An 18,268-nucleotide genomic window follows, 5' to 3' on the forward strand; every position below is an offset into this window, starting at 1 on the left:
ATACTTTTTGCAGTGTTGTACAGAAAGTTTATCTATTTGTAATTACCCAAGAGTCAAGAGTTATGGTTCTCAGAGTAACTAAATTACTTACCCTAAGTACCTTATGTGGACTAGTCTAAAAAAGTGCTATTTGGAAAAACTAGGTTTCTATTAAAAGGTTGCCATTTTATATATCATTATGTTGTGCAGTTAACTTATATTTGCCTGAGCTTGACAGTAATTTTTATGCAACTGATGCATTACTAAAGGAAATGTTGTATTGAGCTTTTGAGGTTTGATTCTATTTATTAGGGATAGGTTCTATTGCCTACAAAGGGGTTGTTTAGATTAGGAAAGACAAAGTAAATATGAAATAATTGCATTTCTTCTTTTCTATTGACTAGTTACCTACAGGTGTTGCACAGAGGAGAAGGTACATGTGTGTTCAGTAGGGCAAGCAAAGAATATCCATTTTTGTCAAAGGTAGCACAATGTACACTAAATAAAAACAAAATTGTAATCCCAGAATGTAGCCACTCAGTTTATACTGTAATAATAGATATGGAAAGCTGTATTTGAAGAAAGCTTTTATGTGTTTCACTTATCTTCATCTCAGTATTTGGAAAGTGAGGGGTGGAAAAGATGTTTGTATAATATTCCATTGCAACCTGTTGAGAAGAAAACTGAAAATAAAGCAAATGTTTTTAATCCCTTAGATATGCTGTCTCTAGCCTTGCTTTTTTTCTTCTGGAATACAATTTCTTGGATGCAGCTTTTGAATTGGATGATGCCACATAATTTGTTTGCAATATATTTAAATTAAAAAAGAGCACTGAATATTGCTTCATGTCCCAAGCTTTAGATTTGATTGTGCATACAGGTGCAAAGGCAGAAGGATATTTTGCTTTTGAAGGATATGTCAAAACTCAGTACTGTCATTTTGATTTTGGACTTTTGTATCACTTTCTTTTCTAAGGGCTGCATTTTTTTAATCTGCATCTTTTTATTCTGAAACAACAGCAAATGGTGTTCTAGTAATGGCATCATCATTTCAGATAATTGGGAGAAGCTGACCAAGAGGTTCTGTAGTTAACTTATCAACACTTAATTTAGTGTAAAAACCTAGTGTCTAGCAAAAATATTGATAGCATTTTTAAGATTCAAACTTATTTTCTACATTGCTTTTTGGCAATTACTATATGAATGGTATTGGGTGTAGTATAGTTTAGCCAAGGTTTTGCACATGATTTTACTCCCTTTGGAAGGGATGTGCAAGTTTCCTTAGCCTGTTTTAATAAAGACTTCTGGAAAATTCAATACTCAAAATAATTTTACAGTTTCAGTGATTTATTTTAAGCTATCAAGGCACCAGTATTCGTGCTTCAAGTGTTTTGGAGGAAAAGAAGCCAGCCACAACCCACGGACTTGTGACTTTTAGCTTCTTCCACTTAATAAAAGTAACAGACTCAGCAGGCATGAGCCACGTGTCCAACCAAAATCCTTTCTTTCACCCCTGAACATCTTGTGTGGAGTCCTGAAGAGTCTCTGCTTGGTCTGGTATTTCTTCTTTTGTAAATGAACAGCAGAAGGGGTGGATATAGGTGTGATGGAATATATTGGCAAGATGGTGTTGCTGTGATTGCTGTTGGAGTGTGGCAGCCACAGAAAGCTGTGGGATGACCTTTAGGTGGGTTGTGGCTGAATGATAAAGGGATGCATGAAACTCACTGTGAAACACAAAGCTCTTCTGACTTTATGTACCCAGCCATGGTTTCTGGGCTCCCTGTTCCCAGGTGAATCACTTTGGAGTTTTGCTTATTTGAGGGAAACCTCAGCTCAGTGCTCAGCAAGTGGGTGAAAAATGGCAAGAGACTGTCATGACCTACTGGGAAAGCATGTTGGGAGGGAGCAGGGAATGGGGGAGGGCGTTTCATGTCTCTGGACAGCTGCAAAGTGCTCTTCACCATTGTGTTTTATTCTGACCCTCCTGTCTCGAAAAAGTCTGCTGGAACTGGGAAAGAGAGAGAATGGCAGTAAGGGTGGCGAGCTTACAGACCACTTCTACATGAAGAACCAATAATAAAAAAGTCTAGCCTAGAAGAAGACAGCTTGGAGGGGAAAAGGGAAATGGTTTGAGATCTGTACATCCATAAACAACAGGAGGAAGGATTTACTGCCCGTTGCCTTACAAGAACTGTGGGATTTTCACTTAAATTGTCAGAAGGTGGATTCAGAGCAAGTACAAAGATATGTCTATAATTAACCTGTGCTTTGCCCCAGGATGTCAGCTTTCAGAAGTCTGATTAAAGAATGGCTAGGTAAATTAATATATAAAAACTGAGTCATTGAAGGCCATTAAGGTTAAACATACCAGTCAATTCCATCTGTAGTTTCGCACTGTCCATGGCTGGTGAGAACACCTGTGTTTTGCAGCTGCACTAGGCTGCTGCTGGGTTTTCTGCTGTGTTCATCAGGTGGCTTGATTAAAGGACCTGATGGCTGTCAGGGGGAGGATCTGCCCCTTCTGTGATATGGCAGTGGTCTAACAGCCAGTACAGCTTCACTCCCTCTCCCTGGGTTCCTTGCACATTGATGCTGGCCGTGTACATTCCCTGTGTTGGTACAGCTGGTTTCTGGTTCTGTAAAACTAAGATAATTTTTCAAATAAAAAACATCAAAGCAAATTAACCTTCCCCCAATCCTCCCATTGCCTAGCATTTTTCTGGCAGAAGTAGAGCAGAATGTGAGAGGCTGTGGCATGGAGCTAGGAACAAGAGGTTGGAGAAGAGCAGAAACTTCTTAAACTGGCTTTGCCTCTTGGGCAATTACAGTGAGGTATTCTTAGAGCAACTGTTGCCAGTGTCTTAGTCTGAAGCTTACTCATTCTGCCTCAGACCTGAAAGAGTGTACACACTTGAAACCTTACCTGTTTTTCCTCCTCCCCCATCTCCTGCAGAGATAAAACTATTTCACCTGCAGCCTAATTAAAGATACAATCTCTGCTTTCAAAGTTTTCATTTGTCTGAGATATTCTCAGAAAAAAATTGCTAGCTGTAGTTCCTAAAGTGTTTTTGCTAGCTTCAGGTTTCTAAAAAAAAGCAATTTCTATGGTTCTCACCTCCTTTCTGGTCTCTAATGCAAACCAAAATGTGTTGTGATTCTTCCCTTTGCAATTCACAGAAGAGTGAGGCAACAGTTCTTCAAGAGTACTGAAGGAATATAGCAGAGTCTGGAAAGAGTTATGCTTTCTGTGCAGGAAGATTTTTTTCTTTCTGTATTTTCCATTTTTTTAAAATGCAAATGTTTCTTCATGAACAGCTCAGTACAAATGCAACATAGAAACAATGCCATTCTAAGAGACTCTTGGTAGTGTTGGACTTGGTAATATCTTGGACTTGTGTTGTATTCTCTGCATTCCAGGTTCACTATACTTAAGTATAAATTCAAACTGATTTGAAGAAGAGGAGAACTGCAAGGCCTCCTTATGTAGAAGTGTGTTTAGAGCTGCGAGGGAAGTGCAACATGAAAGAGCATATGTAGAAAGCCAAGTTTATCAAAATTTGGGAGAGCTTTCTGGGCAGCAGGAAAATGAGTCAAAATAATTAAAAGTCAATGCTGTTCTGCCTCATGCTACTCAGTCTCAAAAGACTTTATGGCATTGTTGCCTGTGACAGTTATAGATTGTATGACATGGAGATTCTTGCTCTCTGTTTTATTGCTTAATTTAGCCAGCTAATTTGTATTGGCAGATGTAAAATCACTCTTTAGCTGTAAGAATAGACACAAATAATTTTTGTTTGTCTTTTCAGAAAATACTGAAAATCCATTTTGTTTCTTAAGTGTCTGATCACATTAATGACTTGTGTACCATTATATTGTGACCTCTTTGTAGACTTGCTAAAAGCCTCAAAGTCTATGAGGTCTGAGATGGCTTCTTCTACTATCTTGTAAACTGCATTCTTGCTGTGTCTGTAATCCTGTGACTTCATATTTACTCTTTGGAATCACCATTTCTTATATTGAAAACTGCTTGTAATACTTAATCAGGAATTTTACTCTTGACCTACACTGTAGTATTGCTGCTGGTTTTCAAATGAATTGAAATTTTTATGGGACAGAGGCCAACTCTTTTGGGTATTGTAAAAATGAAGTCTATTGTAACAAAACAAATAAATTATGCTGCTCTTCTGTTTTTGAGTTAAGCACTTCAGATGCTGGCATTTAGCTGTGGACTCATTCTCCACTGAGGCACTTCAAAGCTGTAACTGTCTTCCCTCTATAGGAGAGTCTCTATGTAAAGTCAGCAGTAAATCAGCTTTGTCTGTTTTACCCATTTACATTGCTGACTTGCACACGCAAATCTTTTAAGATTTATTCTAATTTGTACCTTATCCCTTCTCAGTCTTACTGAGTATTTTTTCAGATTTTGTCTTTAGGCATTTCATTTCCCCTGCAGCTGTACTGTCACTTTCTTAGTAATGGCTGTGACCATCTGCTTGGAACTAGAGAATTTGCTACTGTGATGTTAAAAGTAGTACTGTCAAAGCTTGTTCACTGAAAATTGAGAGGTGAAACCTGGATTCCCAGCCTTGCCTGGTAACTTCACTTGATGAGCACAGTGAATAATATTCTTCACAGAAGACTGCTTGTATATTTTTGGAGATGTGGTAAAAATTTGGTCATAAAAGCCAGGTATGAAACCCCACTGAAGATTGCTGAGCTGCCACAAATTTTATATTACATTGACTTTTTTTCTTGTGTGTGAAACTGCTATATATGGGTTGGTATGGGAACACATGATCTAAGGATTTTTAGAGGTGTTTTTTTATCGATTTCTTTGAAATTGACACAAGTCTGGAATTATAGTAATGGTTAAAAGTTCCTGAGTCTCAAGCCTTGCAGATTATATTATACATTTATATTGTCATATATTTATATGTGTAACATCCATGCTACTGCTGTGTACCACAACTTTAAAAAGTGATTTTAGCTTTTTTTACAAGAGTGTTGAGGTTGGAGGCCATCTGGTTGAACCCCTAGCTCAACCCCCCTGCTGAAGCAGGGCTACATAGACCAAGTTGAGCAAGATTGTGTCCAGACAGCTTTTGAGTCTGCAGCCTTTGTGGGCAGCCTGTGCCTGTGCTTGATCCCAGAGTGAGAAAATGGAACGTCCTTTGTTTCAATGTGTACCCATTGTCTCTAGTCCTGTGACTGGGCACCACTGAAAAGAGCCTGGCTCCCTCCTCTTTGCACCCTCCCTCACATATATAAATACCTTAATGAGATTCCCCTCGAGCCTTCTCTTCTCCAGGCTGAACAATGCCAGCTTCCTCAATGCCAGCTCTCCTCACAGAAAAATTACTCCAGTTCCTACTACTTAATTTTTTTTTCTTGTGATTTTATTATTCTTCATCATATCAAAGCAGGCTTCTTTAAGAACATGAATTCAACCATTTAGAATTCAATTAAATCTAGCAAAAGAATATTGGAAATTTCTTAATATTGGATTGAAATATCATTTGTTATTTGTCATTTAATTTGTTATCTGTTAAGTTAATATATTTCAGTCATAAGATGATCCTTGTTTTTTTAGCCCTGTGAAGATGTTAGACTTGTAGTGCTGCTCCAAGTCTAAATATTTCCTATTTTGTTGTTCAGACGCAGTGTGTACTTCATTTTTCAGTCCAGGAAGACTTAGGGATCTTGGCTTTTTTTTCCATTGTGCTTTTTGTAGTGGTTGGTTAGAAGGGTGGTGTGTTTGTCACTCCTATAATTTGTGATTTATAGTAAAGTATCTGGCAAGGAGGTAGTTGTCATTTCCACCAAGCACACATGTCATACATCCCATAATGCCTGCTAGAGGGGCCTGGCCTGCAAGCTTTGCTGTAAAAAAACGAAATGCTTGTGGCTCAAAGTAACATAATATTTATGGAAATTGTTACAAATTCACAGCTCGCTGGAGAAGGGAGCTTGTTAAATACTTTTTTTCTCACATCCCTTGTCATGTAGGATGTTCTCTTTGATGTTTCTGGTGTCCACTAGAAAGGTATCTAACCTCTGTCAGAGGTCCTCAGATGAAAAAAACCCCAAACTCTGAGTGCCATAGCAGTTGGCGCTCATCTCTGCTGGGAATTATCTATTCTCAGATTGTAGAAATGCTCTCAGGTTGTACCTTTCCATGATAGATTCAGTAACTTAGTGCTTGATGTCATCTCTCTGTCAAGGTGGTTACCTGTCTGATTTGTTAACTGGTAAACTTGGAGCTCACACCATGAAGGATTTTTCTATCCTTTGGATTAATTGTGTGGTTCATTTCATAGCACTGGGTTGCTTCTTAAGCTTTGCAGAGCTCTGTGGAAAGATTTCTAGAGGTGTCATATGCATGAGTGCTGTATAGAAAGAAAGCCTCCTCACTACTTCTAGGTGCTTGTCCTGCAACAGCTCAGGAGATCTTATTCACTGTTTATGTAGAATTGATTTGAGCTGATATTCTTGGTATATTGTTCCACACAATAAACCTTATTCATCCCATGAATCACCATCATTATCTTTCTCTGTATTATGTCCACTTTCTGGTAAATGGTAGCAGTTGTTAATGCTGCATGTTAAAGCAAATAATGTCATCTCAAAGTTACCAAAAACAACTGGTGCTGCAGCCAGCTGAGATAGACTTTCTTTGCTTTTGGTGAATTTGCTGTGCTAAAGTGTATTGTCATCAGACCTTAGTTTTAATTTTAATTACAAATTAATGAACAGTATTTTCCTTCTGATAAATTCATTTAATATTCACGTCAACAAAAACACAGGCTAGGATGAAACAAAAACAGTAATCTGTGAGTTTTGCTGAATCTCAGATAACTTTTTCATACTGCAGTTGTTTGAAGAATGCTAACATAGGGTTGCAGAGCTGTGTGAAAGGATGAAGTGTCAAACCCAATTAGCATCTCTCTTGAAATCTCATTAGTAAAATAAAGTAGATGACAATTGAATGGTAGTTTTCCCTGTTATGGCAAAAGAATGTGACAGTGAAACCTGGGGGTTCTTGTCTGTTGTCCAGTCAGAATACATGGTCAGGACTGGTGCACATGCAGTAACTTCTCAACAATATCCTTGTCCTGATTGAGTATGAAAAATATGCTGCTCTTGCATTCAAAAGGGTGGGTTCTTTTTCTTTTTTTCCATTTGTTGAGGAAAGTAAGGTGTTAGAACCAAAGCTGAGATCCAGTTATTTGATTTACTCCTATGCTTTAGTTCTTTCTGGTACACAGTCTTTCTACTGACGAGAGATATTCTGTCTTCTGCCTTGTCAGTGAAGCTGTTAATTTCTCTGTTTATGTCCTTTCAACGAATTGTAATGCCTGAGTTTTGAACCAGCAAACAAAGTTAAATTTAATTTAGGAAATGCTGTGCTGCTTATCAAATTTTTTTCACCTACCCTTGGAAGTCACCTGTCTTGGATTAAGTACTGTATATAGTGATAAAATAGCAGTATATTTTTCAAAAGCTTTGAGCGCTACTTCCACAAGGGGTATATCTTCACTGGTGTTTTGATGGTTCTTACAAGCAGCATTTCTGAAGGAATGCTAAAGGAGTTGCAAAGTGTTGGAAGGGGACATTTTCCATTGATGTAGGAAACTTAGGATGTAGTTAACAGCTGTCAGTAGCCAACCCCAGTGATGGGCTGGGTGTGAGAGTCTCCATAGCGTTTGTGCACAGAGTTGAAATGCCAGTTAATGCTTGGGGTGTTTTCTCCTCAAGAACACTGGTAATAAATGCAACAGGATAAGAATAACAGGTGCCTAATAAATGCCACTGCAATGCTATTAACACTCCTAGAATATGTTTCCGCATACTTTCCAGACCTGTAGCATGTTTGCTCTGACAGCAGTTTCATTGTTTTCAGGCTAAGAATCATTCTTTGGAGACTGCCCTTAAGGGCTAATAGATCTTGGGTTCTGAGATCAGATTCTTTTTCCCCTCCCTCATTTCCTTGTCCTGATTAGTTAAATCTGTTTAGGTGGTAAAAATCTACTTGTTTAGGTTCTTGTACTTGCAGCTTTATTGAAATGGAGGGGAAAAGAATAGGTTTTAAAAGGGACAAGACTACTTGGTAATGTACCTGGGAATATTAGATAAACTTGCCTTTGCCTCTTTGTCATGAGGCTGGATGTTAGTAAGGACAAGCTTGTTATATTTGTGGTTTTACTATATTTGTAAATGGTGCAGCAGGTTTTCATTACCATAACTAGAGTCCTGGATAAGTTTGAATTAGCATGATTAAAGACTTGGTGAAAATAGATCATTTAACTTGGGGGGGGGGGTTCTAGTTAGGGTCTCAGCAGGATTTCGTTAAAGGTCTTGAGTCTCAGAGACAATTTTAGTTAGTTTTTGCCTTTTCAGCGAAACTAAACAAATTAGCTGAAATGGGTTGTTAAAACCCTGACTTATTCTGTGTGGGAGAGTATTCAGATTTTAGTTTTTTAGCACGTTTTCTAGCAGAGTAATAAATTAATCTTTCCACTCATGGGTGGTGACTGCTCTCTTAAGGCAGTTGCTCTTTGCAAAGTGATGTGCAGTTGCATGCAGGCCAGGTATCTGTCTTCTTTTGGGCTCTCAATAGAAACTTGTTTTTACATGACATCAAGGCTTCTGTGTAAAGGTTAGAAACACTTGAACTTCACATCAACAAATTGTTGGCATTGAAATTAAAATGCCTTGAGCAGTAAAAATACTCAGAATTTGAGAGTGAAGGTGAGTTAGCAACTAATGATGTTCCTGGACAGCTGTCACTTTGTCTTCCATCTTGTAAATGTCAGAATATTATGCCTTTCACTTACTTTAATGAGCTTGAGTTGGTTTCATAACCTGTGGATGATGGTTTGCTTCCTTGCTGTAGTAACTGAACTTCAGTGGAACCCTGTTATGGTGAAATATCCAAATGTCTTTGTTTCCTTTGTGTCATGGAAGTCACTCTTCTACTCTAATGTCTATTTTGTTTCACTTGCACTGCAGTATTTGTCGTTCTGATTTCAGTGTCTGACTTGTCTCTTTGCATGTGGTAGGTTTCCGTAAAGCATGTGAGAACATCTTATTATTAGAGTATGCGTCTGTTTCTCATGGTGTTTCTGATTATGATCAGCTACCACCTTATTATGCAGGCACTTGCTCAAATTGCTTTACTTGTTAAAATGTTTGGGGTTTTTTTGCTGTTCTTCAAAGGATTGTTTTGTCTATAGAACAGGCTTTTGCTGGGTAAGAGGATTTAACAGGGCATGTGCTGCTCACCTTATGCAAGAATATAAAATAACTATTTATATTTGTGTATGTATGTGTGCTCACACAGTATGTAAAGTAATTCGTCCAAGAATTGCACTAAGGAATCGTGATGCCAGTTTCATTAGTCAGCTGTACGATGTAGCCCCCAGACAAGCACAAAGGTGGGATTCCCTTTAAGGGCATTGCCCCTGCCATTTACTTTACTCTGTGTTTAGAAAATTCATGGGAGAAATGGGCAAGTAACTGTCCTTTTTCTGTGTTCTTTGTAGAGAAAATGGTGTACTATCACCTGAAACTGCTGCTGTGGCAGACTGTGATCTTTATCTAGGTAGTTTAGCACAGTGTTCATCAATAATATAAAGCCACGCTTTTTAAGGTGCTTGGTATCAAGCCTGCAGGTAACAGCCTGTAGTGATAAACCAGGAGACAAGGAAAGGCCCTAGAGCTGCATGACCTTACTGTGAAAGACAGGAGAAACACGATCTCTCTGCTTCTACATAATTTACACTGTTTGCAGTTAGGAGTGCTGAGTGCTTGCTGTCTCTGCTGCTGCACTCTGGGAGCTGCAGGCACATGGATAAACAAACAGTGCAGTTACTTCTGTCCTGGATAGCGAGGCACACTCCTTACAGCCATCCTTCCACAGGTTTGCTCCCTTGCACTCTGCCGTTGAGTGAGGCAAACACACACTGCTGGTGACAGGCTCAGCCTGAACTGTAAGGCAGCCTGATTTTCAAAAACTAAACCAAATTTAAAATACAATACTACAATACTTGTTTTGAACAGCTGGCGTTTAGACTCCAGAGATGCTGGAGCAGTGAAATCTAAGAAATATTATTTTTATCAGGATGATCTTTGCAATTTGATCATCTTTGTGCTTGCAGAGGAAAGACTATTTTATATGACAAGTTGAAAAAAGACCTGAAGACTTTTCTCCATTTTTCTTGTATATTGATAATTGCTTGTAATAATTCTCTTGACCAGTGACCCTGAAGAGTATGTCAATGACTATGTAACCACTAAATGTAAACAATTATACATTTGGGAAATCATTCAGTACCGTGAATTTGCTGTGGTTGCACATGTGATGAGAGCAAAAAGTTTTTTCAAACACAGCATCTTAGATGTTGACTTTGGGTGTAGTCAGCTTTACAAGAGCTGCAAACTCATCTGGTTCATTCATTCATAGATACTGTGTGTGGTTATTTAAAATAGCTGGTTATGGTTGCTTCATCTTGATTAACTAATGTGAGAAAGTATGGGAAAAAAAACCCCAAATACTTTTCCAAAATGTGAAATAATTATAGTACAATCATGACCTACTTGGCTGCTTAGAACAGTTGATTTGGAGATGAATTGGGCTGTGTGCATGTTCCAAAGAATCTAAGACCTGTTTTTCGGAGACTCCTTGTTCCTCTGTGTCTTTTAATGTGGAGTAGCTGGTTTTACGCCTACCTGCTCGTTTTAGAATGTACCTTGTCCCTGTTGAAGGTGACTTTCTTGACTGAGGGTTGGGGGTGGGTGGGGTGATGGAGCTGCATTACATGAAATGTAGAGAAAAAATAGTTCTTTCAAGGTTTTTTTTTGATATATAAAATGTCTTTCCTTCTGGTGGAAGCAACATTTGGTTGGGAATACTGACTACAACCTCTAAGGGTCAAAAAAAAGTCTTGTTTTGAAAGTTACTAAGTCTTTAGGATGACAGTATCACATACTTCTGGATGCTCATTGTGCAAGAGTGTCTTCGCTTGCTTCCTATTGCATGGGACTAGTTTTCTAGTCAGAATATGCAATGTCATCTTGTATCAGCTTTTTGTATGACAAAAGGAGACTCCTATGAGAGAGATTGAGGATAGTTTAAAAAAATGAAGAAAGAGCCTTCGTTGCTGTTATACTAGCAAAATGCACTCCTCTTGTGGTGTGCTGTCACAGGCAATGGGCTGAGGTGCTAGAGAGAAAATGTGAGTGCAGTCAGGAAGACTTCTCATTCATGTGCTGACATAGAACATGAGAACTGATATTTTGTGAGTCACTTCTCTTAGCAAATGTGGGAAGTATTGAGTTTAGTCTCAGCAAGAGATAACAGAAAAAAAAGTTGACATTGGCACAAACCTTTCTGTAGCCTATCTTTCTTTATCTAGCTTAAAGTTTGAGGTAGCTAAGCACTCTGAGATCTTGATGTGTGTTAGCCAAGCGGGGCAGGAGAGGCTTAGTACTGTTGTGAAGCAAAAAGCCTGAGTAGATACCCACAGAAGACACACTGCTCAGTAAAGTTAGAAAATCATTCTAGTGATATTTCACTGAAGTCATGAAGGCTTAAGGACAAAGGCAGGAGGAATTCCAGAAGTTCAGTGGGCTTTGTGGTTATGAATTCCATACTTTTCCCTTGACCTTTGAGAATGTTTTTCAGACTCTGGTTGTATTTGCTTGGGTTTTGAATTCCAGACATGTTAAAAAAGTCAGTCTTCTGAGTGTACAGATGAAGATGCCCATCAGGTTAAACCAAAATCTGCTGTGATGAAGATGCATTGCAAGGTTAGGTAACTTTGATAATTTCCTGAAGTGTATACTAACTGTCTGTTTTAGAGGAGATTTTGTTGTCACTCAAAAGGCATAGCTGTATCTTATCATTGACACCATGGATGACTAGACATGGAATTAAAAATTCCTGGAGATAAGCATTTTTGTTGCTGTGTCTCTGATCTGAGGTCCATGTGTGTGTTGTGTGTGTCTCTGCTTCTCCAGCCCCAGTTGTGACACTGAATGACCACATTTATATGGTCACTGTACAGCTTCAATTATCTATAAAGCTGAAGAATGCTGGAAATGGGAAGAAGTAAGGAAGCACATATTTTTAAAAGAAAGACAGCAAAGCAAACAAAAAATATTATGTCAAAAATTGGTTAGGCTAATGCAGGATTTTATAGCACATCTTTAAGCTGCCACAGATGTGATTTCTAGTAAACTGTAAACAGTTCTTTAATTATTAGTTTGAGTCCTTTGATTGAAGTATTTTGGAGTGTTTCCATCTGAATTGCTGCCAGAATGATGGTTACACTGAGTTGATTAGCTGATATATCCAAATAGCTTAAAAACCTATCCTGTGAGTGAATATAGCTGACTTATTCCAGAGGCCTTTGATCATATTGCTGTTGGTGATGCAGGGAGTTGCTGAAGTTGGTATTCAGAGTTTGGAGCATTTGGATGTGACATATGGTAGGAAGCTGCAGCTGCTTGTGCTTTGAAATCCCAGAGATCAATGATGCTACTGGGAAGCTCTGCCACGCACCAGGGTTGAAAAAGTGACTATTAGACTTTTCTTGAAATAGACATCAAAGTAAAGCTAGAGGAGGCTTCCAAAAAAGTAGTGGCTTACACTGCTTAAGTAAATATCTTAAGAATCATGTATCAAACCATTTATTCACTTCAGTGATGTTCTGTACCTTTTCGAATTAGGCCTAACAAGAATGATCCCAGGAAGAAAAAGCAGTTGGTAAACTTTCTGTTGGATTTTACTTCCAAATAAACTGTTTAGGACTTCTGCTGAATCTGTACAGCAGTCTGTCAGGAATTCTCTAGTAAAGCTGATATAATCCTAAATTATTTTTCAAGGTATGAGTGTATTTAAAAGCATCCCAAAAAGCTTTGGATGACTTCTTTCAATAGGAACTTGTCTTAGAAGTTTAGAGGTGGTGCTGGGACTCTGTCTAGATATCAGTGATATTTTTGCCTGATGTCCAGGAGGAATGATGAGGAGGACTCCATCTTATCAGAAGGCTAATTAATTACTTTATTATACTACGTATTCTATATTACATTACATCTAAACTGAATCTGCACAGAGCACTCAACTGCCCAGAATCTTGTGACTGTCAGCTGACGGTCCCCACACACACATGCGAATTCAATTGGCCAATGACTCAAAACACTCACACCAGAATCCAATTACCAATTCCCTTCAGGTAAACAGTCTTCCACAATGCATTCCACTTTGGCACAACACAGGTGCAGCAAATGAGATAAGAATTGTTTTGAGCATTCTTTTCTCTTCTTCTCTCACTGCTTCTCTGAGATTCAGAGAATGTGAATCCCACATCTAGACAAGCTGATAACATTGTAATTGCATCACATCTGAAAATGGATTAAAATGGTAATATTCAGGGTAGAGCTAAATGTATTTTTCAGATAGATAAGAGTGCATTCTGCACAAGTTCTGAGCCACCTGTACATGTGCTAGCCATGGACTGAGCTGTGTAGCCACCACTAATTAAAGGGTAAAGCTGCAGCAGGTGGTTTGGCTGGAGGCAAATGATGTTTGCATTGCACCAGTGCCATGTCCCAGCTCTGTAACTTCTGTTTCAGGCAGATGTGTCATCTGAGGTATGAGCTGAGAGTAGGCAGAAAAGATTGTGTAAGAGGTGTTTGTGGATTTGCATCCCTTCAGAGTTTTTTGCTGAGCCCTTCTATTGTGGGTTCCTAAGAAAAGTGCTCAAAGTGCTTTGTGTCTTCCCTGCCGTCCTCCCAACTTGGTGGGGTTGATATGTACAGACTGGTGGATGAAGGCATGGCTTGGTCTCAGGTGTTTCTGCACTGAGAGTGCAGAAATACATATTTGATATATTTGAATTTTGTGTAGTGTGTCTGTTGCTCTGCCTTTCATGTCTGTCCTTATAAATAAACCTTACTGCATTCTCTGTTTGTGTTGTCTGTATATAGACCTTCCTTATTGTATTTTTTCCTCTTCATCTATGCTTTTTCTTTCCTTCATCCATGCTTTTTTTCCCTTGATGTGAAGAGCCAGTGGAAATTTCTTATTTCCATATATAATTTAAACATATGCCTAAGGTTGTAGTTTTGATGAATGGCCTAAGTCAGTCTAGCTCTGCACTGTATGTTCACCTCCTCTCTTGCATTGGCATCAGGGAGCACAGGGCTGCACAGTGATCTCACTTGAAACCAATCCCACCAGAAAAACCCAAGGTGATTGAATTTATAATGTGACCATACCTGCCAGCAAAAGCATAAAAGCATTTAAGGACAATTTGAAGTACTCTGAGCTGTTGTCTTTTGACTGGGGGTTTGTCATCCCTGTGTTATTTCTGATTGATAGCACTCGTTGGAGCTGGGTGTGAATGGTGATGGTGTTTTTGCACTGGTTTCTTGTGCTCTGTGTGGGCTTTCTGTGACACAACCCACACAAGCTTCTTTTGCTTCACTTCTGTAAACTCTGCAAGAAACATTTGCTTGACTCTTACCTTGGTCATGTTTGTGTAGCACTGCTGAACTCAGTGGGGCTTCACCCTGGCACCTTGGTCTGCCAGTTTGCAGGCTCAGTTTCTTTGCCACCAGAGATGGCTGTGTTTCATCTTTTATGACAAAACAGATACTTGTCTTTCTTCTGGAACACAGCTCTGTTAGATTTTTATATCTGTAAGGAATTTGGCACTTTGTTTTTAATGTGGGAGAGTATTAGTAATTAAGTAATTACTAGTTAAAAATATGTGGTATCTCATTTAAATATCTTCTGATCTGATTACTCTTAAATACTTTGTGGATTTAAAAAAAGTTCAAATTATAGTAATGACATATACTGATTTTGTTTCTTTTTTTTTATTTGTTCCCTTCTCTTTTTGTATTCATGCTTCTCATCACTGTTGCTGGGTTTATTGCCAATCATCTAGAAAACCACCAAAGGTAAGTATTTTGTCTCTTTTTACATTTTTATCTGCTTGAAAATGTTGAGCACTACAGAAGTATTGGGCATATTGCTGTAGTATGTGAACAACATGGCTTCAAAAAAGGAAAACATTAAAAATATTTGTTCTTCAAACTTCCAAGTTAAAAGCTTCATATTTTCAGAAGAATATATTTTAATCCAGTTCACATGCAGGCAAGGCACATGGCTTGTTAAAGCTGTGACCAGGACAAGCCAAAATTTTAATGCAGTCATAAAAACATTTGAAAGACTGAATAAATAGTGTGTGTAAAAAATGTCATTACAAACAGTTCTGTTTAAAAGTTCAAATACTATTTTAAAAGGCAACAAAAAACATCTAGTAATAGATAAGCCATTTTTGTTTGCACTTGACAATAGTCAGGAATTAGTAATTAGTGTAAAAGTTGCTAAAGTGCACCAGAATTCACATAGAAAATATTGTGTTGTTTGTAGTGCAGGGGAAGGGCAGGAGAACAAGTGATATGTACCTGTTGAGACATGTAATAAAATTCTTTTATCAGTTGATATGTGTAATAAAAGAGAGAGAGTTTGATCATTGTTAAACTTTGTTTTTTTAAGGAAGAGAACTCTCCTTCCTTTTGATGCTATAATTTCACCAGAAACCATTATTTTTTACAAGACCCTTCATTTTCTGTAGTGCATGATTTATGCTCCATTATAGGCAGATAAAGTTATTCTGGACATTATGTAAAAGCTTACGTACGGCCTTGTGTTTCCTTGACAAAACCAGAACAGCTGCAAGCTTGTGCGTAAATGTCACATTATTGTTAGGTATAGTTGGATGGTCATTAATATCCTTAAGCTATAGTGCTGGAATTTAGGATGTTATGTGAAATATTTATCAGATTGAGACAGAAGGTTAGTACCATCTGGGGAAAACTGACATTGCTGAGTTTGTAAAGAGGTGGTATGAGATTTCTTGATTTATACAGTTTTTGGGGTACTGCACATAGTTAATTTTAAAATAAAATTCTGTAAATAATGAAAGTCTATTTACCTTTAATGGGCTACTTTATCATTAGCCATGGATGAATTGTTTTCCCAAATTCACTTGGGAGCTCAGAAGCTGTGATAGAAAAATTTATGTAGGGATATTTGGATGCTATTTTGCTTTATATTTTGCTATTTCTGCAAAACTTCCATTTAAGTGTAATTTTGTGACAAAGGTAAAACAGTTGTTCTGAGCTGAGATCTGTGAGCTGTGTCCCAGGGTCCCTTCAGATTTTGTCTCCACACTTCTTCAGCCCTGTCACAGCTCTTGTGTTTGTCATAGTGACCAACTTTTATTTTCAGTTCTTTGATTGCTTCCATGGACATTAAGTTGACTGGTGTAGACTCTGTCTGCCATTTCCTTATGTATCTCCATCAACAGTTGTAAGAGGTCTGAAGGAACAGCTGCCCTGAAATGAAATGAAAACTTCCCTTCTTCAGTTCTCCCTTCCTTTCCTTTTTAGGAGCCAACTAGCACCCAACCTGTCAGACTGACTGTTTCTCAATGAAAGCAAAATGTGATTAATTGGCCATCTCTTGGTCAGGTAGAAATGGCCATTAAACATTGGTCATGCATTTGGAACATTTTATAACTGCACAGACAATGTGTTAGGGATTATGTTCAATCTGGGTAATGCATTGCTAAATGCTGGAAGCCACAGACTCTGCCTAGCCTATACTGAGGATTAGACTTCATAAGAATAATTAATGTGAAATTAAACTTTTTTTGAAACTGATTATGTAATTTGGCTTAAACTGGCAGGCAGTTAATATTGGGTATGGTGCTCATTACCTGTAACTAGTTTCCATAAGTATACTTATATGCATAAACCCTTAAAATTATTATTTCTACAAGCCATTGATTAGGAACCTTAATGAAAACACATTGTGCAGAACGTTGTTTTGGCTTTTTAAAATGTGAGCACCTATTTGGCTCTCTTTTTAGATTCTGTGATATGTAACTGCAGCAGCAGCCACAATGGCTTCTCTAATTTAAAATCTAATTAAAATCTGCAATTTTGTTTTAAAGCCACAGGTACAGGTGAATTTGAGACAAAACTCTAGATTTTTCACTGACACATGTGATGGATGCATAGACCTGCATGCCTTGTTGAAGAAGCCATAACTTCTAGTTGTCTCCTAGCAAAATAATCATCAGCCCTATTAAACTGCTGCAGGTGTTTGCTGAAGCAACCAAAGCCCCATATCTTTTGTTTTTCTTAAATGTTGTGGTTACCAGAACAAATGTTTTGTGCAATTTCTAAGAGTTGCTAACACTCCAAGTACAGCTCTCTATAACCTAGAAATGACCTACATAACTTAGTTTTTTTAGGCTAATGTGCACACTTTCAATAATTCTGGATACAGTACTACCAGGATCCAGCACTTCCCAGCTAGCTCTTTCCCATACATTTCCATTTCTATATGGTTGTGCTGAATGTACCCAGTTCATCCTTTCATTCAAAATCTTTGCTTTGTAACCTGCTACCCTAGGGTGGCAGGTTTCTGGCAGCCTCCTTTTACCTAGCTTTCTCTTTTAGATGCTAGGATGAAGTATAAGACACAGAATCTTGCAGAAAATAAGAAAATTTTAAAGGCTTGTTTGTTAATTCCCTCTATTGTTTAAAAGCCCAGAACACTATTAATGAAAATAAAGAATACTATTAAACACCTTCCAAAATGTAGTTAAAAACTACTTCATATAGGGTGCTTGAAGTATAAAAAGTTCTGTTTGTGGCATAGATATCGTTGTTCAAATACATTTTAATAGTTTTGACATAGTTGGTAGATAGACTTCTGGTACAAGTTGGTAAAGATTTTTGCTAAAAATGCTTTTTCAGTGCCTGATAATGCCCAGTTTGAATATCGGGTATTGAGTCTGAGACTTAACCATTAACAGAACTTTTCATGGCTTTGATAGTTGTATTTACAGGTGGGTTAATACCCTTTTCAGGAAAATGGATTCTGGGGAGAAAAAATTATTAAGAGAAAAATAATTATTCTGCACACTTCTATCAGGAAAAACAGTGATACTCACCACTTCTGTTTTAAGGAAGAATAATCAGTGAAGAGAGGAGAAAGAAGGGAGCACATTAGATGATATTTAGAATATTTAGTTGTTTCTTCATGGTATATATTCTGTGTCTTGACCCCAAGTATACTTCCATGCTCAACTTGAGATTGCTTGTCCTGCCGTTCCTGCACTGGGCATCAGAAAAATATAAAATAGTTATCTTTTTCATCATCTTTTCTGTACAAGGGTTACTCTTTTGGTAGAATGCTGTC

General features: G+C 38.0%; 1 protein-coding gene across 3 annotated transcripts in view; it reads left to right on the forward strand.

Moving 5' to 3' along the window:
• The window catches only part of KIF13A (kinesin family member 13A), a 104,499-nt gene that overhangs the window by 25,366 nt on the left and 60,865 nt on the right, over nucleotides 1-18,268 (forward strand). For all 3 annotated transcript variants that reach the window (XM_059851622.1, XM_059851604.1, XM_059851613.1), the window contains exon 3: nucleotides 14,937-14,949. In XM_059851622.1, coding sequence (XP_059707605.1) covers nucleotides 14,937-14,949 — 13 coding nt within the window. The remainder of the gene's footprint in view (nucleotides 1-14,936; nucleotides 14,950-18,268) is intronic.

The sequence above is a fragment of the Haemorhous mexicanus genome, chromosome 1 (genome assembly GCF_027477595.1).
Source record: "Haemorhous mexicanus isolate bHaeMex1 chromosome 1, bHaeMex1.pri, whole genome shotgun sequence".
NCBI lineage: Eukaryota > Metazoa > Chordata > Aves > Passeriformes > Fringillidae > Haemorhous > Haemorhous mexicanus.